Raw genomic sequence first — 24,693 nt, 5'->3', positions numbered from 1 at the left:
AGGTCTTTAACAAAGTTGTCAAAACTTTCTCCTTCCACCTGCTTGCTCTGCTGTGCTCTAAATCTAGACACTCTTTTATTTTGTCTTGGCCTTATGTAGTCTTCTATTTTCTTTAATAGTAATTGCGGTTCTCCATCTTCACTCTCGGTAATATTTAGAGTTTTGTAAACTTCACGGCCTTGTTGACCTATCCACATTCCCAGCCATCCGGCTTTTTGTTTACTATCGGCACCAGATAACGGTCCTTTTGAAACATAGTTCACCTGCTGTTGAAACCTTTAAAAACTTTTAATTGGCCTATAGATCTAGATCTTTTAGATTCCAATTCAAGATTGGTTGCTCAGAATAAAAAGAAGCCATTATTAGATTAATAAAAAAAACTTTGTCTGGACAGCTTTTTAAGTTTTACTCTGACACCATGTAGAATATTAATGTTACACAAATAACAAACTAGTGTTTAAGAGGGAAGACATATTAGGAACTCCATTTATTACGTAAACACAAGCGGTGTTGCACTGACGCGCTAGTGTGCAAATGTACATATAATACCAATATCTTACAGTGAGCGAGGTTTTTAAAAAGTTTTTTTTTACTTTCGTGATGGCGACTGTGGTTCTTCAGGTCTCTAGCTTGTAGTGGCTTCACAATTCTGAAAAGTCCGATCTTGCTGGTAATGCGTATTCTGCTAGATCCCCAGTTGTTATTCAGCTGATGGAAGGCTACCCTAGCTTTATTGATCTGCACGTTCCTCCAAGGTTGTCCATTCTACTGTCAAGCTTAATGAAGTTTCCCCACCTCTCACGTTTCCAAAATGTGCAGGTCTGAGTATAACAGAGACAGACATCATCAAGTAAAGATGGAACTTCAGTGGTTTCGAATGAGCGCATTGGAGAAGTACAAAATGCCTTCTAAAATGTAGATCTATACCCATATTCGAAGAAGCATTGTTAACATTAATTCAAGAGTACACAACCAGTGTTATTATTTTACGAAATCTATGTTATGTATTGTTGGAGTAATCTCCTCTGATTGTTTTTGTTTTGATTTCGTCCAGAGTTTAAGAGGTCGGCCAATTAACCGTGACCGTGTTCTACGTTTTAATCTAGAAGTAGTAAAAGTGTACCGTGTTTCACTGTTTGCTTGCTTTTCTTGTTATTAACAACCAGGCACAGTTATCTAGAATAGAATAAATTCGAAATGATTAATATTCTTTTGTCAATCTAAAATACTGGTCTGAACACAATCACTTTGAATCACAAACAATCTCTGGCATTTTTTTTAGTAATTTACGTCTCCAGAGTCCAGAGACGATATTTTTAAAATATAAAATAGATTTAAATAGTTCTATCATCTACTACTTTACTAGATTCTACTACTAGACTCTAATACTACTAATAGTAATACTCTATGTCTATATTCGTATAATATAAATATATCTTTTCTTTTCCCTTCGAGGCCTTTGCAATGCAACTTCTTGTGGGACTAAAGAGTAAATAAAAGAGGCCAATCCTTGATAAAGTAGGCCTATTTGATTCAATATCTAGTTGACATTACAACATAAAATTACTCACTAAATCTAGATCTATATTATAATATAATTGTATAATAGATGAGGTATCACCACAAACACAAAGCTAGAGATCTATCGAGCTGTCATCCTCCCTACATTGCTCTATGCCTCAGAAACGAGGACAGTGTACAGAAAAACATAAATAAACTGAACTACTTCCACATGACATGTCTAAGAAAAATACTGAATTCTGAATGTCAAATGGCAAGACAAAATACCAGATACTGAAGTCCTTTGAAGAGCGGGTCTGCAAAGCATCCACACAATCCTGATGCAGTCCCAGCTGCGATGGGCAGGACACGTCTGCAGAATGGAAGGCGCCGCATTAATAAACGACTCTTGTAAGGCCAACTAAGCAAAGGAAAGCGCTCACAAGGCGGTCAAAGAAAGCACTTCAGGTACACCCTCAAAGCTTCTCTGAAGACGTTCAGCATAGACCCAGCCACCTGGGAGACAGATGCACATGACAGAGCATCATGGTGTCCTGCTGTGAAAACTGGCGCACAGGTTGCTGAGGAAAAGACAACAACGCCAGAGAAGAAAAGCAAGGCCATTGACACTAGCTCCAGCTGGAATAACATTCCAGGCTCACATAGTTCTCACCAGCCACATGAGGAGGCATAAAACCCCAGTGCAAAGCCCCCCCCCCCCCCGATGACAAAGTGGTCATCATCAATCCACGATAGACAAACTATATAAATAGAATCTAGACTATAAATATAAGTAATATAGGCTATATACTATATACTTATACTAGATTGGAGGGGTGGTAAATCGCTTGGCTTCTGAACTGGGGGTCCTTTGGGGAGTTTCTTTTTGCGCCAAACTGAGGTTTTTACATAGCATTTAAGCCTTACATTTTAAGGCTAAGAACAGGGCCGTATTTAAGGGAGGGCAGTCAGGGCTATTGCCCCAGAGCCTCTACAACAGAGGGGCCTCCACAAAAAATATCAGAATTTTGGGGTCAGAAATTTTTAAATTTTTGATATTTTGAAACATTTGTTTAGCATTTTTACTGACAACACTTTAAATGTTACCGTTAGCAACACTGTTGTGATTAAGAAGTGTCAACTTGTAGCATGCTCATAATATATAAATGCAGCTCTGGATTTATGGCAGTGCATCAACCCAGGGCCTTACCCTCCAAAAACTCAAAAATATACATTTTGTAACTAAAATAATCATTTTAATATTTTGTAAAAGAATTATAATGAAATTATATATAAAAGTACTATATTTATTTTCTTCTAGAGTATGGTATACTTTCAGATATAAGTATTATTAATAATACATGGATTTTTATTAAACTTTCTAAAAATGTTTAGGGGCCTCCTCAAAACTTCTACCCCTGGGCCTCTACCTACTTAAATCTGGCCCTGGCTAACAATATACATAAACAGTAATTTCTACCTATTTACAGGGGTCATAAAATTTAGTCATACTGGATGTGATTCTTCTATCAGAGGAAATACTGCACTTTCTAAACATGAACAAAGTTCCTCTTGCAGTGTGGACGTACACTGGTAACTTCGATAGGACAAACAGTTCATTGAGATTCTTAATCATCGAAAAGGAGGAAATTTTGGGATATGCAAATTGGAATTTTTAAAAACTCAGGAAGCACTGGGGCCCCTTAATGTCCATACGAAGTCTATGAAATGAATGATTTGCTGAAATCATTTCTCAGCTGATCAACATTTGTTCATCATCAGTTCCAGCTAACATCTTTTGTTATCAACCAGTTTAAGCCAATAAATGTTGTTACCAAACAATAGACACACTTGTCGTTCAGCTGAATCAGCACGTGGTTGTTTCAGATCATCAGTTTAAGAAAAATGCATGAATACAGTAGTATTATATATTTTAAGGTAAATATTTAATTTATAATCTGTATTGCATATGTTTTAGTAGATGTTTTGTTTTATTAATATTGACATAATGAAATGCTAATTTATAGAATGTACATAGTTTTTAAGATAATTTTTTTCTTAAATATAAGTTTTATTTTTTTATTACTTTGTGACGGTCATTTGTATTTGAGTGTTTTGATGTGAAGATGTCTTAATGTTGCGATGAGATTGTGTTGATCAGACATTGGGTTTCTGATATTTTAATTTAGTGTAGATTTCTATTTTTTTAAATTACTGAACACTCAAATAAGATCGTTATGCTGGAGATTCAAATACAAACTATTAATTCAAACAATGAAGATCCTTCAACAATAAATACAAAGCTTTAATTCTGGAACTAGGAATCACTTGAATAAAATACACACTGTACAATAAAATGAAACAAGTTAACTATCTTCATTCAAGCTCATAACTACAACTAGATCTAACTATGGTTCTGGTTCTAAAACTCAAAATACAACTGACATTTCTTTGTCCTTCTCAAACTGATTTTTATTTTATTAACCTCTCTCTGCATTTGGGAACAAACCACGCCTATCACCTGCTAAATCTTGGCTGCTCCTTTTATGGTCATTGAATTTCCAAGAAAGCATGCTTGCTGCAAGAGCTTGTCGACAATCAATCTTGACCTTGCTATGGAGATGATTGTAGAGAACTAAAAATAAACTTAGCCTCTTTATTCACATTCTTTTCTTATTCCTTTGTTTTCCTATTACTTTGTTTTCTCCTTACTTTGATTTTCCAATTTAATGTTGTTATTTTGTACATATTGGAACTCTAACGCAATGAATTCCAGTTGACAACTTCTCTTTATTTCCAAGTTGCATGCAAATTTGAAGTGGTCACATGCTTAATGTTATATTCAGTTAGACATGTCTATGAAAGTAAAAATTTACAAATAGTTATTTTTTTTAATTTATCTCAATCTACTTTTACCATTTACTCCCCTGGTTAAACAACAGTGATGTGTCAAAATGTTTATTTACTACAATTCATCTTTTAAGAATGTCAATCATCATTTGAATGCTAAAAATAATGGATTTAAGTATAATTAATATTCATGACAACTCCGTGTAATATATTATGTCAGTAGTAAACCACTCATAATGATGCAATCTACAATTTTCAAAAGGTTTGAATTACATTGGTAAATTAGTTCTCCTCAAGAGCAGTTGGTCTGTAGTGACAGATAGTGAAACATTCACCTTTTCTTTTCTTAGAAAAGTTACTAGTTTTTAAACATACAAATCATTAAATAAACATTCCAACCTTCACCAAGAATAGAACTTGAGATTAAATTCAATTTGTGAAGTTAAGGAAATGAATCTAAAATTAGTCTTGCCATTTCAAAACCTTTACAGATTTTGTATTTCATTCTCTCCATTTATTTAGTAAAGACAAAGTCTGATTCAACCTAACAGTCAAATAATTATACATTATATTGTGTTACATTCGTGTTACCTTTAAATACTTTTGCTAAATTTTAAAAAATATTTGCTCTTCATTGTTTCAACTGAGTAATAATGTTTGGCTCTTTGTTTTCTTTAATATTACTTTAATTTTGCTTCAATTTAAAGTCTTTTCAATTTAGAGACTCTTCAAGATTAGAGTCTCTTGTATTAAGAGACTCTTCTATTCAGAAGCTAAACAGTTTTCATTCTGGCATTCATTTGCATTAACCTAAGATGAAATGAATGAAAGTTGGCGTACATGTTATCTTTAAAAAAGCAGATACAAAATTGGGTTATGGCAACTTGAGATGTTGTACTAATAACTTGTTCCCATTTCATTTGCAGTAGGACTAAAAATAAAGTCTAATTGTGTTTATCTTTCTCTAAAGCATGTGATAACAAAGGTCAGTTGAAAGTTTTGGCCCAGGTACCAGATGCAGAACTCAAGTGTTTGATAGCTCATATGGAATCTTTTATCGTAAGTTTTAAGTATAAAAAACATCAACAGCTTTGACCATTTGTAAGTTGTTGTTTTTTTGCCAAGTCTATTGATAATATAAGGATAAGAATGACATACTTTGTGTTAATGTAATAAAAGAACTTGCAATGTTAGGCTCACTATATCCAGAACTTTACTTTGTGTATTCTATTCATGAAATTGTTGACACTTATTACAAATGTCATTATAATAAATTATAAAGTTTAAAAATAAATATCTCAGCTCTCTTTAAGTCCACAGTATGAAATGTGTCAATTGAAAATAAAAGTAAGTAGAGTACTGGGTACCCTTCCCATTCCTATAGGGCAGATGTTAGTTAAGAAAAAGAAATTCTTCTCAGGACTTTAATTAAGCAACAAAGTTTATTTTTTTAAATTCTAATTTGACAATGTTTTAAATAATTATTTTCAAAATAAATCAATTTAAAAAAATGTATATATATAAATGTATTTTTTTATCTTTACACATATATTTCTCATGTGTTACATATAAAATGTAACTCATGTTTATAGTTTTTTTTCTAATTATTTAGGTGTGTTAAAATAAGGTTTCTGATAACAACTGAAATGGCACCTACAGTTTTTTTTCTGATGCTTCAACTTTGTTTGGTAATGACCCAGTCTGAGTTGAACATCTTTATCAACTCTTCTGATGTAAGAGGTCAGCTGACACAGTTTTGGAGGAATACTGGCTTCTGGTAAGTTACATAAGACTAAACTTTGTCATTTTTAAATAATCCTTTCACCAGTAGTCTCACAGACTTGCTGATCTCCGTCTCGACAGGTCTGGGAAACCACAAATTCTCGACCTGTATGGCAACATTTATGCACTACACAAGACAGCAGGGTTTCTGTCCAGGGCTTTTGCAAGAGAGGATTTGAGCCTCTCAAGCCCTCACTCAAATGGAGTTTGATGATGATGATAGTCTCACAGTTAAACTTTCTTCTAGTAGCCTCACAGTTAAACTTTCTTCTAGTAGTCTCACAGCTAAACTTTCTTCTAGTAGTCTCACAGTTAAACTTTCTTCTAGTAGTCTCACAGTTAAACTTTCTTCTAGTAGTCTCACAGTTAAACATTCCTCTAGTAGTCTCATGGCTAAAGACATTATGCTAGCCTGAAAAAGTCTAATTATTTTTTCATTGCAGTAGACACAGGTAACATTATTATCTCCCCAAATGGTTCAAAATCACAACACCTCAGAAACTTTCATTTTTTTCAATATAGAAATATAACAGGACTTCTAAACTTTTTTTCTCTGTGTACAGTCTTTGAAAAATAAAATAATCTTCACATAGAGTAATTTTTTTCTATTTAATTAATTTATGCATTCATTGCATTTCCTGCTTTTTTTTTTTTTACAAAGCTTTAATCAACTCACTCTGTCTATTTGTCTGTCTGTCTGGCCAAAAGTTTGTACACATTATTTCTCTGAGACCCAATCTCGGAACATGCTGAAATTTTGCACATTATTTCTTTTTTCTGACAACACAAGAATTAATATAAAAAAACAACAATTAGTTACTTAACTATTGGTAATAAATTACTTTATTTGCTATCTCAAACATGGGAAAGAAGTGGGTTATAAGCTGAATTAGCCCCCTTTCCAAGAGAAATCAATAGTACTTGACTGAAGTGGTGATATAAGCTGAATTAGTCCCCTTTATGGATTGTTTTATTACAAATATAATTCTATGACTTATCCAAACTAATTGATACACTTTATCTTTGTTTATTAAAAAAAAAGTATTTTTTTGTGTATTTTGGTTGTTTTAGTCCTAGATTGACTTATTATTTTTCCATTCTAGTCCTCCTGCACCTCATTCAGAGGCAGCCAACTATGACTTAAGTTTTGACATGCAACAGAACTTAGCCTATATAGGGGCTGTTCCATTTAGTGGAATCACTCATGTCAGAGTCCACTGGCTTTTCGAACTTGTTCATGTTGAAAGGTAAGAAACTGAGAGGTTTACACTCAAATCCATTGCAGCCAAAAAAAAAAAGAATAAAAAATTTGTTATCTTTTAATTAACAAATAATTAAAATATTATATATCAATATGGAGATTCCATAAAAACTTTTCATTTACTATAAGACCTAGGTTTAGTCAATGTTATTTTAAGTTACAAATTTATTTGAGACATACAACAATGAGGATAGTAATTTGAATCTGCAAGTTCTTAGTAAGGTTTGATTTGGAAGTATTGTTTTATTATGTCCATGGGACAAGGATAAACAATTGGCTTGTTTAAGTTACTGCCTGGTCGTGCGGTTTGTGCGCTGGACTGTCGTTTGGATTTATCGACGGTGAAGGGTTCAAACCCTGCCCGCTCCCATCCCCTGTCGTCCTGCGGGAGGTTTGGACTAGGAAGTAAACTATCTTCAACTCTGAAGGAACATCCGAAACATGTAAAACAAAAATTTTACTACTGGTGATCATGTTTTTACATTTCACTGACATATTATGTATGTATCTTTGACTTATTGTTAATAAACTTTCTCCCTTGCTTACTTGAAGTAAAAAAAATTTTTTTATTTATCTTCAGTATTGCAGTCAATGGCCCAGTTTATAATTTCACTGAACTAGATAAATTTGTGTCACTTATCCATGAGAATGAGCTGTACTTGATTTTTGAACTGATGGGGAATCCATCTGGTGTCTACACTGATATGGAAAATAAAACCCAAGTCTATTGGTGGAGAGATCTAGTAGCACAGACTGCTCAAAGATATATCAGTAAGTCTTTGGCTGAAGTTTATTTTGTAAATACCTTTTTTTTTTCCAAATCCTGTTCATTTGATATAGCAAAGTTTTTGAACTCTTTTCTAAACCTTTAATAAAACTTTTCAATTGATTTTAAACTCTTCAATCTGTTTCAAACTGTTCCATCTGTTTTAAACTCTTCCATCAAAGTGATGTCAAAGTGATGTGTTAAAGAGTTGTCTAATTTGACAAATACTTCATTGTTTAATTTCTTTAGTCAATTGTTAACTTCTCCTGCAAATCTTGCAAAAGGTCATGCTGAGCTAGCCTGTTCCTATAGTTGATAGTTGTTGTTTTTTTTATTTAAGTAGCAAAATAACAGGCTGACATTAATGCCCTTAAATTTTGAGTGAAACATCCCATTCACAAGATTTATATCTAGAGCTATTGGCTTGGTAAGCTTGGCCCTCTACTACTCAATTATCCTCATGTCCTTTTTTTGCTAGAAATGTACACAAAATGGAAGATGTAGGGCTTGCATACAGGAATTTATTGCCCATTATTTTATATGATAGAAAAAGTGTATATTTTCTATTAATAGTGTAAGATACCCATTTATGTTTGTGTCGACTTTCTGTTTTGACTTACTATTGTAGTATGCTAACAAAATTAAAAATTGTGATCATCTTGAAATTTGATTTGTATCTTTAAGCTGGTAATTGTACACACATCGTCTTCTTTTTTGAAGTAACGTCTGTATTATATAAGATAAGAAGGTAAGACATCTAACTGTCTGTCCTCTATTCAAATTCAGAAAAGTCCAATTCACATTTTAAACTTGTAGCATCTCTGGTGGATACCTAACACTAGTTCTACAGTTGGAGAAAGTAAAGACAGTTTGTTGTGGTGCTGGCACATCATGTGGTGCTGGCCACATCACACCCTTTTTAATATATAGCCATTGAAATGGATGACCTTTACATCATCTGCCTCATAAATCACAAGGTCGGAAAGGGCAACTTTACTTTCTTTCCCCATTGGTTTGAGTAATCTAATTAATTACAACACTGTTTTTTTAATATTTGTATTGATATTTAATTTTAAAAAAAAACAACACAAAAACTTGATATGCTAAAATTATGTTAATGTCAAGCTCAGTATGGTGTTGACTATGTCAGAGAGTGGAAGTTTGAGACTTGGAATGAGCCTGACTGTCATGACTTTGATCAACTGACTATGACAGTCCAAGGTAAAATATGTTTTTTTGTTGTTAATTTGTTGTTTACATTTAGATTAACTTCTCACTTATGTTGGTTGAATATGTGATCAGAAAGTACAATAAGTTTAATCTATTGCAATCAATACCATGACAATACAAGTTGTTTAATGAATGTCCCAGGTTTCCTGAACTACTATGATGCTTGCTCTGAAGGATTGAAACTTGCAGACTCATCACTAGTATTTGGAGGACCAGGAGATGGCTGTGGCTTGTTAAGAGTTTGTTCAAACCATTACTTTCCTCCAAACCATTACTTTCCTCCAAACCCTTACTTTCCTCCAAACCCTTACTTTCGTTCAAACTGTTACTTTCATTCAAACCATTACTTTTGTTCAAATTGTTACTTGAAATAATATATTGCAATCTTATTGTTGTTACCTTCTCAGTAAGTTTGTTTTTTTCAAGTCAAATAGCCTTTGAGAGCACACAAACCATCTTAATATAATACTGTCAGATAGATACTGTAAATGGGGTGTGTGGTGGCTGAGTGGTAAAGAGTTTAGCTTCAGAATCGAGTAGTCTCAAGTTTGAATCAGAGATTTTGAACTTAGGGGTACCTGACAAGCGCTGGGGGACGTACATAAGCATAACCCTAACCCTGTTTCCATAGATCACAAGTTTTGAAAAGGATACTTTAACTTTACTTTAACTAGATACAATAAGACCCACACTATTGGAAACACTGCACTCATCCTTAATTTCCAGAATCAAAGACATTGCCTATATATAGTAAAACCCACACTAATGTAATCATGTCACAAATAATGTCCTTATTGCAATCATATTGTTGAGAAAACTCAGCTCAAAATGAATTTTACTATTTTTTACTCTTTAATATCTTATCTATTTCCCATAACAATTAATATAAAAATTATTACATTTGGCTAACCTTACATCGCTTCCATACTATACAATTTTAATTGAAATAGTTAAAAGGTGTGGTGTTGAAATATTATACTGTCTTTTTTCTGTCCTACAGGACTCCAGAGATGCTCTGTATGCAGAAGCTTTATTTAACCACACAGTTCGAGGAATAAATTACTTTACTGGAGAAACTAAAGTTAGAATAGATTTCATTTCATTACATGAAAAAGTAAGAAGCTTATTTATTTTTTTAAAAAACGTAACTAAATAGTTTGTGGAGGCATTATGGCTGCCCCATAGATCGCCAGGTTTAAAAGAGAAACATTACTTTTTTTTATACTCTTAGATAGTTTCAAACCAGTGGGAATAAGCTTTTGCTGTCTATAAAAGTTGTCCTAACTGGCATGCATCTCAAATAGTTTCTGACAACCAAATTCAACAACAATCTAATCTATTGGCTTTAAGCCCAGCCACATGGTCTTTACTTTCAGGTGTAGGGTTGAATATTTAATGCTTCAAAAACTGATAATCTAGGAAATGGGTGGTCACTCTGATTCCATGTTTCTGTGTGGTGCTTAGGCTTCAGGAATCAACTGAGTTAAAATCACTTTGGCATTGAGACAACCAACTATGGTTTTATTCTGCCAGCTCCTGCAACAACTTAGGTGCAAAATGTAATTCTAAATATTTCAGAGAGGGACTTTTGCATATCAGCAGCTCATGGTCCCTTTAAAACCTTGGAATGCTATTTAGAGAGAAAACTTTCTAGGTGCAGCCATGTGCATCTGCTGTCGTGAGCTATACATATATTTTATTATATTTATTATTTGTAATATTCATGTTAGATTTGTTAAAAGTGCTTATAAAATAAATTACAATAAAGAAAGATAAATTATAATGCAATAGGCATCAAAGATAATGGTACTGGTACTAAGTTATATCTGACAAAAACGTTTATATTTTATTTATTTAAAACAATTATTTAGGGACAAGGTGGCACAGCATTGTCTATCTTAACTGAAGAGATTGTTGCTGTTGATGCTATAAATTTGAAGTATCCAGAACTGAATGGCAAACCTTTTTATAATGAGTGAGTGTTTGATCTTTTACCAACTTTATTGTTCTTGTTGTCTCCCTTATTAATGATGCTATTGTTAAAAAAAAAGTCTTATTCAAAATTGTTGGTGAAGCTCTTGGACACTTTTATTAATTTACTAGCAGCTTAATTTTTAGGCAATGTGTGTGAGCTCTTAGCTTCAGGATCTTTTTTAGCCTTAGATATGATGCACTTTTGCCCTGTGATCCACATTTGCCCTGTGATCTACTTTTGCCCTGTGATCTACATTTACCCTGTGATCCACATTTGCCCTGTGATCTACTTTTGCCCTGTGATCTACTTTTGCCCTGTGATCCACATTTGCCCTGTGATCTACTTTTGCCCTGTGATCTACATTTTCCAATGCATGTGTGTATGAACCTCTGAGATGTAGATTTCCCCTTTGAAAGGAAGGACCCAAGTTAGATGGATTTAGTAGAAAAAGACTATTGCTTAGATTTTCTGGCATTTTTTGTGGCCTTTTTTTTTAAATACCAAGAAATTAAAAAAAAAAAAACTTTGAGCAAATGTTGCTAGAAATTTTCAATGATAATATATGTTTGTATGATTGATACTGAATCTAAAAAATTATTGTATTTTCATAAAACTTAATGAAAGTCATAGAAATTGAAATGATGGATATAAAAAAACAACAACTTAAGGAATTGAAATACTTACTTTTGAGACTTGTGCAGTGCTCTTGCCACTGGGTATTAATGGTATTATTAAGGAATGAATATTTAGTATTTATTTATTACATTTTAAAATCAAATTAATGGACTTCTAATTGCAAAAATGCCTGTTTTAATTCTTAACAAATTGCCAGCTACATTTAAAACTTGTTGCATAGATTTGCTGGTATTGTCAAAAGTATAACTTGCATAGAACTGCTCGCTATATATTAAACATGCTTAAAATCTATTTGTATGGCTTTATATTAATAATCCTTTAGTTTATATTTTGTACAAAGAAATGATCGCGACAAAAAACTGGACAGTATTAATTTCCTCCCCCTCTTAGAGCAAAATACAATCTTCCAGCTAGTAACAGGACCTATGTCTTATAATTAAGATAAGATAATTTTTATTGGTCCAATCAAATTCAGTTTGACTACAGATGATCACCTCAGCAAATAAATATGACACACCCATACCCTCTGTAGAAACTGCGCCCATCCCTATGAAACTGTCAATCATATCCTATTTGAATAGTGCATTTCAGTCCTCGTTAAGTACTCTGTATGACAGTGCTGAACAACTGAAGAAAACAGCATGTTTTTTTTTTCTGGCGCAGACTGCAAAAGGGGCAAAACGCTGGCTAGAAGAAGAAGAATATTTTGAATAATTCACTTTGTAACTCAGTAGAATGAATGGAAGACTTTATTTTATTTAGTTTCATACGTAACATTAGGCCTCCTTTCTTTGACTAAATTTTGAAATAGTTAATTTAACATTCAGGAGGTGTTGTGGCTGAGTGGTAAAGTACTTCGCTTCCAAACTGGGAGTACCAGGTTTGAATCCTGGTTAAGACTGGGGTTTTTAATTTCGGGATCTTTGGTTTTCCCTGAGTCCGCCCAGTTCTAATGAATACCTGACATTAGTTGAGAAAAAGTAAAGGCTGCTTGTCATTGTGCTGGCCACATGACACCCTTGTTAACCGTGAACCGCAGAAACAGATGACCTTTACTTCATCTGCCCTACAGATCACAAGGTCTGAGAGGGGAACTTTGACTAATATAAAATTGATTTTAGTTTTGGTAGAACTTCAATTTTCTATTAACCCTGCAAAAGAGTGCATTGGTTATGTATTTTAGTTTTAGGATGTTGTAGACATTTGACTTACATAAATATGTTGCATATTCCCAGTGAAGCAGATCCTTTGGTTGGTTGGAACAAATCTTTTACATGGAGGGCAGACGTGACTTATGCAGCCCTAGTGGTGAAGGTTAGGTTATACATTTTATTTAGACAGTCATCATAAAAACCAAACTTGTTCATCAATTTTAAAAAAACAAAACAAAAAGAACTTACTAATACTAAAAAAAACTAACCTTATGTGACAAAATAGCTAAAAAAAAAAAACTAACCTTGTGTGACAAAATAGCTAAAAAAAAACTAACCTTATGTGACAAAATAGCTAAAAAAAAACTAACCTTATGTGACAAAATAGCTAAAAAAAATAAAAAAAAACTAACCTTGTGTGACAAAATAGCTAAAAAAAAACTAACCTTGTGTGACAAAATAGCTAAAAAAAAAACTAACCTTATGTGACAAAATAGCTAAAAAAAAAACAACTAACCTTGTGTGACAAAATAGCTAAAAAAAAACAACTAACCTTGTGTGACAAAAAGAACTTACTAATAGCTAAATAATCCTAACCTTGTGTGACCTTGTGTCTAGATGGTCAACATATGTTTAAATTTTACCAACATGGCCAGTGCCTCCATCTTTGTTCTCATAGATGATAAATAGAAATTTGAGGCTGTGTCTGTGATCAGGGTAATTAAAAACAAAGAAGTACATAGAAGACACTTATGTTTAGTCTAGTACATAGAAGACACTTATGTTTAGTCTAGCTCTAGCTCCATCAGAGGCACATTGAAGAAATGAAGACAATAACATAGTTAATGAATGAAAATTAACAAACATCTTTTTAAAGATCTTTACTTATTTTTAGCCACCTTGGAAAGAGGAATATTAGTTTTTGCATGGTCTTTCTGTCTGTAGGCCTGTATGTGATCACATAAAGTAGGAAAGATTTTCTTTTCTGAAAGCAAAACATTTAATTTTGAAAATTACATATGCTAGCAGTTTTTTTCATAAAATTACACCATTTTTACAACTATTTTTCACTTTTAGTAGTAGAAAATAACTATATGAGACTCTGTTGATAAGGGAGGTAATTTTCCTGTACATCGAAAAAAAATCTATGCAAATGGTTTTGTTGTTTTCTAAAATAATGTAATAAAAAATTGTGTATTACTATTAAAAGACAGGCATTCATTTTATACAAGTGGATGCAATGCACAATACATAAAATATACATAGACATTTAACCAAAAGGAAAAGTTTCTTCCTTTAGACCTTGAATGAGAGATTAGCTCATTTAGATTATCATTCAGTTACATCAGTTTTTGTAATTTATAAGATAAGATAATAGTAGTATTAAATCTCTAAATCTTGTGGTATCATGTCATCAGTCTGCATAACAATACAATAGTATTGGCAACACTTTTTGATACATCCATGTCTCTTCTTTTTTGTATATTGAAACCTGGCTAAGTGGACCACTTCATGGGGCCGATTTTGAGTTTGTATTTCCACGCAAACTATCTTTGTAACCTTGTTTAACTATGTCATACTTTATAAACATACTTTGTTTTTCAGGAGCTGAAATGCCATCTTAACATATGTTTTAATTTGTTTTCTTCCATGGGTACTGGCTAATTTTAGTATAATGGTCTATGATTTAGATGCATTAATGATGCATCAATGAGTCTTACCTTTTGAAAACTTTGAGAAGCATTGTCACTCTAAAGTATGCTACTAGCACAACCTTTTTTAGTAGTCCATGACTGAGATGTTATCTGTCCATTTCAATTTAGGAAAAGCTCTTATTGAGACTATAAGTCTATGTCAGTAATAGCTCAGGATAAATATGTAAGCCAATAAATACATTATTATTTAAGATCTTTACTCTTGACAATCCTCTCTAGATCATCAGCCAACATCAAAATATGTTGAAGGCTCGTGACAACCCACTGATAGCAAACTATGCATTGCTTAGTAACGACAACGGGTTTCTCAGTTACTTTCCCAATCAGTTCACACAGCGTACTCTACTGGCAAGGTTTCAGATGAACCTCACTCAGCCTCACTATGTGACATTTGTCAGGAAACCTGTTTACATGGTGATGGGCATGTTGGCACTGCTCGGGGAAAGACAGCTCCATGTGGATATTTCAAGTATGATTACTTTATTCAGTAGTTAAGGCTATAAGGTAATTTTTTTTTATCTTTGAAAAGTAAAGAACTAATATGTAGGCTTCTTTGAAGCTGAAACTACTGACCTGTATAGGCTGTTATTGATGCCAGGGGAAACAACACTGTCTTTAGTGAGTTTTTTTTTTCCTGTTACTTCTTCATACTGTTACGAATCTCCCTATCCAGGCTCGCTGCAAATGGTACCAAACGACACCACCAACTTAAAGAACTTGACAACTCTGGGCTTCGAAATAACGTAATAGTTTAATGTCAATAAATAACAGCCAAACACTGTACAATTGGCAGCACGTAACACAAGACTGTACAAATATCTCTCCGCCGTATCAACTCTTGCCTGGTTTCTCTGTCTTGTCTCGGACTTGTACTGAGCCGTTGTAACGAACTGTAGATCGGAAAGTTGTGTCTCTCTCGTCTCTGATACCTTCACTCTTTATATAGGGTCCCTACTGGCCTTCTCGAACCGGACAGAACGCCGCTCGACGTTTCCAGGTGGTCAGATGACTAAAACTCTCGTGACGCTCCTGAGCTCTGTTCACGAACCGCCGTGTTGACACTCGACTCGGCTGACCATCGTAACTCGTCACGGTTGACCGCTCGTCTAGCGCTGGCCTGGGGCGATTTGCGTCGGCTGACTACACTCACACCACTACCCCCATCTGTGCCACCACCAGGTTTATAACAATACACTCTGTTTGCCTCTAACACTTTGGTCTATACTTTTCTTCACCTATCCCTTAGTCTGTTGAACCGTTGGGGCACCTCACAAGATCTGTTGACCGTCTTTCTCCATTCCTCACTTTACCTTCGATAGAATTTTATTCAATGACAGGCCTGTACATTCTTTTGTCTAAAATTGCTAATTGAGTAACTAGTAAATTTGTGCGCACAATTTCATGGAAACATGAAATATTATTGACAGGTTTAATTTTTTACAAAGCTTATATCAACTCACTCTGTCTGGTAAAAAGTTTGAACATGTTTTTTTTCTCCCATTCCCATTCTTCGAACAAGTTAAAACTTTGCACAATTATTTATTGAACCTGACAAGACATGAATCAATCAGAAAAATTAAACAATCCATTAATTAATTGTTGGTGATTAATTACTTTGTTTCATTTTAAAATAAGGGTAATAAATACTACTTTATGAGCAATGCAGATATATATTAGGACAACCATATATATATGGATTTAGTCCCATTATTATATTTTGACTTTTTTTTCTCCCACTTCCAATTCTCGAATCAAGTTGAAATTTTGCATAATTATTCAGTCTATAACAATGCATGAATCAATCCAAAAATTAACCAATTAGTTATTCATTTAGTACTAATTTATTAATATGGCAGTACTTAGCGGTTCCTTCCCTTAGATAAGCTTTGCTTTTAAAAAGTATTCTTTTATCTATTAATTGCGTGTTCAAAAATAAAAATGTTAAAAAAATAATAGTAAATCACTATTTTTAATTTAATGTTTTACCTATTTTAATCACAAATTGTGAGCTAAATTTATGTGATACAGTTTTTTTTTTATGTTTTCTTTTTCCTTTTTCAAGTGACTCCTTCCACAACTGTTAGTAATACCAGTGACTATGGATGCATTTCTACTGTCCATGAGCCAAATATCACAGTGAATTCATCTGACAGGTCAGATCTCTGCAAACTTAAATGTTCCTTTTTATGCTATACTTCAGTCACTGTAAACATGCTTTTCCTTGAGATTAAATAAAATTTGTCAAGTTAAGGAAATAAATCTAAATATTAGTCTTGTTAGTTTCTCAACCTTAACTAATTTTGTATTTCATTTTCTCCAATTATTTAGCCTATACAAAGTCTGATTCAACCTAACAATTAGATAGTTATACATTATATTGTTTTTGTAAAAAAAAATTACATGTTTCGGATATTCCTTCAGATTCTGAATTTAATTACATCCTAGTCCAAACCTCCAGCAGGGCAATTGAGGATGGTAGGGGGAAAGGTTGGAATCAGGGACATTTGTGACCACCGAACATCAGTCCAGAGCACATACCACTCAACCAGGCATTCATGTTACCTTTGTTTTTTTTTACTACATATTAGATATTTGTACACTATTTGCACTCCATAGTTTTAACTGAGTGATAATGTTTGTCTTTTTTTTTTTTTAACATTAGTTTAATTTTGCTTTTTGTTGGTTTTAATTTAGCTGTGTCAAAATATACTTTTCAAAACAAATCATATACCATCTGCAGTTGGCAACAAACTGTTTTGATCTATGGAGCTCCAGATATCAATGCAACTGTCACTTACGCTGATTTAAATTTACAGTGGTACTTGATCCCACCACCAGGAGTTACAAGTAATCTCTCTTCTTAGTCAAAATAATTATTTTCAAGTCTTAAAGGGAAATACAATGGTTTTTTAAATTTGAGTTATTGACATATTTAAATTCTGCGTAAAAAGTTGTAATAGTTAACATTTTTTATTTAAATGCTTAGAAACATTTTTTATTTAAATGCTTAGAAACATTTTTTATTTAAATGCTTAGAAACATTTTTTATTTAAATGCTTAGAAACATTTTTTATTTAAATGCTTAGAAACATTTTTTATTTAAATGCTTAGAAACATTAATAAATTAATCAGTAAATTCTTGACATCTCAAAAAAAACGGGGTTCTTTGAGATTTTGTTTTTAGGTTAGGCATACATCACTTCCCTCAACAATACTGAAAGGGAAACTAGATTTGACCAATCGTATCGCTTCATTCTTACAGTAGCTGTTAGGCTTAGTGACGGCCTAGTCAAGCGCTATTGTACAGTTATATATAGATAGATAGATTTAAAAGCATTAGGACAACCAACTCGAGAAAAAAAGTAACATTTTCATCTAAGCCCCTCCCTGTCCAAAGAAGTAAATAGATCACAGGTCTGACTGATTTGAACAAAATGGTCAGTGTAAGCCTAGTCTAGACTATGTGTAGTCAGTCATGACAAGACAACCAAGCGATAGTGTTTGTTGTGTGTTGAGTGGTCAGGCGAGAAGATACACACTGCCGTGGTTAGTCTAGCATGTTAATCTCCTTTAACACGCATTTTTTTCTTTGATTACAAGATCTAGATCTAACTGCTTAGACAAAGATATATTTCTTTTACAAGAATGTAAACGTTACTGTATGGTTTTCCTTATACAGTAAGTCAATAGATTAAATTAATAGGCATGTGTGACGTTACATAGAAACCCGGTGAAATAAAACCTGAAATCACTTGAATAACTTCTTTGTGAACAAAACTAAATATAATTTTTATTTCAATGTATAAACAAATTCATCTTGAGGTGAAATGAAATAAACTGAGTATATTAAACAAATCTGACAATAAAAATATGTCTGTACACTCTGGCCTCCTGGAGTTGTCTGGCCTGCTTTACCCAGCTTACGACAGTGCCACTTATCTTGCATCATTGTACATGACTTATTTTAAATTAATGTTTTCTCTATATACAACTAACTAAAGTATATAAAGTTCTTTATATTACCCTTTTATTCGTTTGTTTATATGTCATATTTTAAAATGATTTTGCTCTACATCCATCAATATTTTCTCTATTTAGGTTTAAAACTCAAGTTTTACTACCTCTACAATGGTGGATCTAATCCATATGATGCTTGGGTTGGCCTGTTCAACAGCACTGCTTATCCAACATTAAAACAATTTGCTTATCTCAGAGATCTGGAGGTGAGTATCACTGTTGTTTTACCTACAAGTCTGAACTAGTCCCTAGGCAGATTAGTTCTTTATTTAGTTTCAAGTCATATTCTTACTGATTGATTTGAAGTTTACAAATTAAATGACATTGAAAAATTAATTTCATAAAATAATATAAAAAAGAAATGTCTGTATAAATATTGTGCATTAAATACTAGACTATTGGTATTTCAACTAACTTTATTTTGAATGTTAATTAAATGTCTCTATAAATATTGTGCATTAAATGTATTGCAACTAACTTTTAAAAAAATGTTAATTGCAATGCTAATAGAGGTGTTTTGGCTTTGGGTTAAGTAAATTAACTATTTGATTTCTAAATGTTTCCTTTATATTTGCTTTACAGGATCCCTATGACTCTATCATGGATGTTAAAGTAACTGCTGGCTATATTCTACTTCCACCCAGATTTCAAGTCTTGGAGCCACATATTATATTGATGCATCTTTGTTCTAAACCTCTTCTTCCACCAGAAAAGGTCAATTATTGATACTCACATCAAATCCAAAACATTAATGTTTAAAACAAATATATTTGTGTTTTTTCCTAAAGTGGGGAGCACTTATCTGTTGACAACTTTGACCCTGAGCTGAAAAATTTGAAATAATTGGATGTTTTATATTAAGTATGCTGAATAGAGCAGCTTTTGATTGGAGAAATGATGATCATTGTATTTGCTTTTATTTTAATATGTACTTAAGATAATATCAAATAATTATTGCTTACATTTAAAAAAAAGAACCCTGTTTACTGTCACAGGTCATCAAGTTGAAGTGTATGAACATCACACAAGGACAAGTTCTTATTGTATGGAGTGACTCAAACATTCACACAAAGTAGGTCTTAGTTTGCTTTGATCTTAACATTCATACAAGGTCTTAGTCTGGTGTGATCTTAACATTCACACAAAGTCTTAGTCTGGTGTGATCTTTACATTCACACAAAGTCTTAGTTTAGTGTGATCTTAACATTCATACAAAATCTTAGTCTGGTGTGATCTTAACATTCACACAAAGTCGTAGTCTAGTGTGATCTTAACATTCATACAAAATCTTAGTCTGGTGTGATCTTAACATTCACACAAAGTCGTAGTCTAGTGTGATCTTAACATTCATACAAAATCTTAGTCTGGTGTGATGTTAACATTCACACAAAGTCGTAGTCTAGTGTGATCTTAACATTCATACAAAATCTTAGTCTGGTGTGATCTTGACATTCATACAAAGTTTTAGACTGGTGTGATCTTAACATTCATACCAAGTAAGTCCCTATTTGGTGTGATCTTAACATTCATAAAAAGCCTTTGACTGGTGTGATCTTAACATTCCTACAAAGTCTTAGGCTGGTGTGATCTTAACATTTCTACAGTCTTAGTCTGATGTGATCTTAACATTCATACAAAGTCTTAGGTGTGATCTTAACATTCATACCAATTTTTTTTAATTCAAAGTGGTAGGAAATATGGGGTCACTCATTCAAAGAGTTAGAATTACACTTCATTGGCCTTCCTGTTTCGAACACAACATTGTGCTGTGAAGAAAGTTTGTGCCTTAGAGTATTAACCTTTTTTTTTTTATTCTAGAAAAAACATCAAACGAACATACCATAGCAATCTAAGGGAGAGAAACTTAGGCGAGTTAAAGGAAAACCAAAATAGATTGATAGAAGGTTCAAACTCATGCCTTCAGGCACTGTTATTGTATCTCAATTGCATACAGATTTTCTGAGTTTTTTTTTTTGAAATGGCTGGAAAATGTTTTACTGGATATTTATCTTATAGAGCTTCTCCTTCGTGTTGGAAGATGAGCACATTTCTCATTTCCTATGGGCTCGAAGATGACTGTAGTCCAATCCTTGCTTTAAAAAGCTGGCCGCATACGTGGCATGGGTGGGTTAGGTCAGTTACAGATAGGCCTGCTTCTTCTATCAACTTTTTGTTGGTTCAGCGCTCTTTCGCCCAGGCCACTCTTCTTGTTTCAAATCTTGAGACTCCGAGACTCACAGCTTCATGCCATGTGGAGCGATCGAGAGCTAGTGCTTCCCAGCCATGAATGTCTGTGTCTGGTATGTGGTCGGACAACACACCTTATGGATACTCCTTAGACAGCGTAGATGGAAGGAGTTTAACTTTTTGGTGTGGCGGGAATATAGGGTCCAGGACTCTGATGCATATAGGAGTGACGGGAGAACTACAGCACTGTAGACTTTCGGTTTTGTGAATATGCTGAGTCCTCTCCGTTGCCACACTTGTTATTGAAGTCTGCCAAAAGCAGCACTGGCACGAGCAACACGGAAGTCAACCTCATTATTTCATGTTTCATTTTATCTTTATGTTCTTCTTATCTCAGGTGTCTAGCTAGGTATGATGTTGAACTTTCACTGAATGGACCCTCAGGTCCTTTTACAAAAATCAATCCCAGACATTCAGTCGTCACTGCATTTATTTATGAAACAGGTAAGAATTTGATCCCCTGTTGTACACTAAGGCTGCAGAGTTAGCAACAATGTTACCATTAACATACTCAACAAAGAATCAGTACCCTAAATATTTCATTTTATCTACATATACAACTACTCCAACTTAGCCTGTGTCTTGAATCTCAACAAAAAAAACATTCCTGATCTACATCAAGTTTCTAACTGAAGGCATAAAACTGTTTGCTACCTTTCAAGAGGGTCTTGAGTTTGAATCTTGATATAGATCAGGAATTTTTTTTATTGAGATTTGAGTTGATCTGTGTTTGCTGAGTACCCAAAGGCAGCATGGAAACCTCCTTCCATAGACCCTAGTACCCAAAGGCAGCATGAAAGCCTTTTTCTATAGACCCTAGTACCCAAAGGCAGCATGAAAGCCTTCTTCCATAGACCCTAGTACCCAAAGGCAGCATGGAAACCTCCTTCAAAGACCCTAGTATCCAAAGGCAGCATGAAAGCCTTCTTCCATAGACCCTAGTACCCAAAGGCAGCATGGAAGCCTTCTTTCATAGACCCTAGTACCCAAAGGCAGCATGGAAGCCTTCTTTCATAGACCCTAGTACCCAAAGGCAGCATGGAAGCCTTGACCCTATTTCCCCAAATAGCACTACATCATGTAAGATGCACTATTTAAAAAAAAAAATCTAATTTGTGAAATGTAAAAAAAAAACAAAGAAGAACAAAAAAAACAACACAGCACTAAAAATTGGGAACAACTCTATAAAAAAAAACAACCCAATAATACATATTTATAATCTGTTCTGTTTTTGGAGGGAATGATGTCCACCTAATTTTTATTTCTACTTTTAAAAGAAATACCAGACCATATTTTGGGTGCTTCGAAGATGATACTTATCTTTAAACACAACCAAAAGTTATTACTAAAGGGACATAAGATACTTATCTTAAACACAACCAAAAGTTATTACTAAAGGGACATAAATCTATTCTCCAGACTCTGAAAGTAAAGTTGAAGGTTATTACAGAGTGAGAGCAGTAGATTATTGGAACAGAGGGGGAGACTACTCTGACCCTGTACAGTACAAAGTACAGAAAAGATGAGATTACTTCCTGATATGTTTTTAGATGGAATATGAATTGATGTTTGTTACAAAGACACAATTATTTGTTTATATATTTATCATTTGTACATAACTAAAACATTTCCAATCCAGTATTTCTAATTTATATTGTTATTTTAAAATGGGCTCAACTGTCAAAAGTTCCTCTGACTGGAAGAGATACAAAAGGCAGATGGAGTATTAAGCTCACCCATTCCATTGGACCAGTAGGTTCATAAGTATGTTATATAACTAATACAATTACCATATCATAACAATGTTCATATGACATGTTTAACTTGTAGGGAGATTTAATTAGATGATTTAGTAAGATTCCAATATTTCTTAATGTTAACCTAATTTAAAGATGAGGCTGCTGAGTGATTCATGATTTGTACAGCTTCATAATTATAAATGTAAAATGTAATAAAAAAAAAAAAAAACATATTTTTAAAACATTCTTGTTGTATTTTTACAAAACTTGTATCAACTCACTCTGTGTATTTGTCTGTCTGGTCAAAAGTTTGTACATGTTATTTATCCCACACCCTTTCTTTGATGAGGTTGAAACTTTAAACAATTATTTATTGTACCTAACAAAACATGAATCAAATTTTAAATAATGTACCAATTAGTCAATTAATTATATTCTGCTTGTTTTAAAATGTGTTTCACATAAGGTCAAGGTCTTATTTTTCTCATTTTGATACATTTTCAAAAAAAGTAAATAAATTTAAAAATGGTAACAAAAGCTGATAAGGAGATCAAAGTCAGGTTTTGAGGACTTGTAATTTAAACACACACACACACACACAATGATGCCATTGTAATTCTGTATACTCCTTGACCAGATTTGTCACTATGGTGCTGTGAGACGGACTGGCTTCTTACACCAAAGTAATAGAATATTGACATTTAAAAGTCATATTATTTGTAGATGTTTGCATAATACATAGAGCAATAAAAACAACACAATATACAGAAATTTTACAAAGAGAATTAAATGTATTGCAGGAATGGGAATCAAATTGGAGCATGTCTTTCCACCCAGAAAGTGGCAACTATTAAGAGTAACAAAGAAAAAACAAACTCAGACTAAAAACTCAAAAATACCTAGGTGTTGAAAGAAATGAAAAACTATCATGGAATCAACTGTGACTCGTCAAAATAGCGCGAAATTTCCCGACAAAAAAGCGCAAGACAAAATAGCGCGGACTTGTATATGATGTGTACATGATTTTTAGTAATTTAATTTCCTGGGCATCATTTTTGTTGATGTCTTTATCTTTTCAATATTAATAGATCTGAAAGTAGGCCATATTTGCAGAGAACGAGAGTACTTTAAATTTTATATCATTCCCCTTTTTCACCTTTTATTAAAATGCATACCTATATTGTCAATGTACGGAAGCAAGTCTGTGATGGAATGTCTACGTGACATTTCCTACAATTTAACTTTGTGAAAGTTTGTGTGTATGTGCGTAAATTTGACAAGTATCTTTGCATGTTTTCGAAGTACACTTTTATAATGTAAATAAATGCTATATTTTGAAATTATTCATTTTTACCTTATTATGATTTTTGCTTATTTATGTTTTAAGATATTTAAAGTGTTTCCTGCAAAATGACTGAAAAAAATATGATAACATTAAAACAAAAAAAAAATATTGGCTCTATTCATATTTTACGATATCTAAAGTTTTTCTTTCAAAATGACTAAAATATTTTTTTTTCTGCGCTGTTTTGTCGGCGCTATTTTGTTCGCGCTATTTTGACGGGGTACCGGAATCAACATATTGATGAAATTATTTAAAAAATCAAACAAGGCATTAAGGTTGATTTAATTTGGAATGATCAAAGTAAATGATGTTCAGTTATCAACTATTCACATTTGTAGAGTGATCTATTCTGTAGAGTTGTGTATTGTTAAACAAGAGACAATGGTTTCGTGGCTTCATTTTCAATTTTAATATTTAGTGAATTCTAGTTAGTTCAAGATATCTGTCATTTGAAACGATTGTGAACAGCGTTTGACCAA

At 33.2% G+C, this 24,693-nt stretch overlaps 1 protein-coding gene across 6 annotated transcripts; it reads left to right on the top strand.

Moving 5' to 3' along the window:
• Nucleotides 1-582: 582 nt before the first annotated feature.
• LOC106079208 (alpha-L-iduronidase-like) lies at nucleotides 583-24,222 on the top strand. Of its 6 annotated transcripts, XR_008773687.1 has the most exons (21): nucleotides 583-1,108; nucleotides 2,991-3,438; nucleotides 5,321-5,409; nucleotides 5,963-6,127; nucleotides 7,236-7,379; nucleotides 7,974-8,164; nucleotides 9,285-9,380; nucleotides 9,531-9,628; nucleotides 10,390-10,503; nucleotides 11,261-11,364; nucleotides 13,236-13,314; nucleotides 15,086-15,335; nucleotides 16,929-17,019; nucleotides 17,607-17,713; nucleotides 18,965-19,089; nucleotides 19,466-19,597; nucleotides 19,879-19,955; nucleotides 21,468-21,574; nucleotides 22,550-22,894; nucleotides 23,507-23,552; nucleotides 23,670-24,222. XR_008773687.1 is itself a non-coding variant. In XM_056004190.1 (19 exons), the coding sequence occupies exons 4-19, from the start codon at nucleotides 5,997-5,999 to the stop codon at nucleotides 22,654-22,656; spliced, it is 1,953 nt and encodes a 650-aa protein (XP_055860165.1). In that variant the 5' UTR covers nucleotides 583-1,108; nucleotides 2,991-3,438; nucleotides 5,321-5,409; nucleotides 5,963-5,996; the 3' UTR covers nucleotides 22,657-23,102. The 6 variants fall into 6 exon arrangements, 4 of the variants coding, with proteins under 4 accessions (XP_055860165.1, XP_055860167.1, XP_055860166.1 ...); XR_008773688.1 differs by lacking the exon at nucleotides 23,507-23,552 and having other exon boundaries at nucleotides 23,670-24,221; XM_056004190.1 differs by lacking the exons at nucleotides 23,507-23,552; nucleotides 23,670-24,222 and having other exon boundaries at nucleotides 22,550-23,102.
• The last annotated feature ends 471 nt before the right edge of the window (nucleotides 24,223-24,693 follow it).

Source organism: Biomphalaria glabrata, chromosome 11 (assembly GCF_947242115.1).
Source record: "Biomphalaria glabrata chromosome 11, xgBioGlab47.1, whole genome shotgun sequence".
NCBI classification, from domain to species: domain Eukaryota; kingdom Metazoa; phylum Mollusca; class Gastropoda; family Planorbidae; genus Biomphalaria; species Biomphalaria glabrata.
The sequence above is the reverse complement of the archived record's forward strand: the minus strand, read 5'-3'. Positions and strand labels throughout refer to the sequence as shown.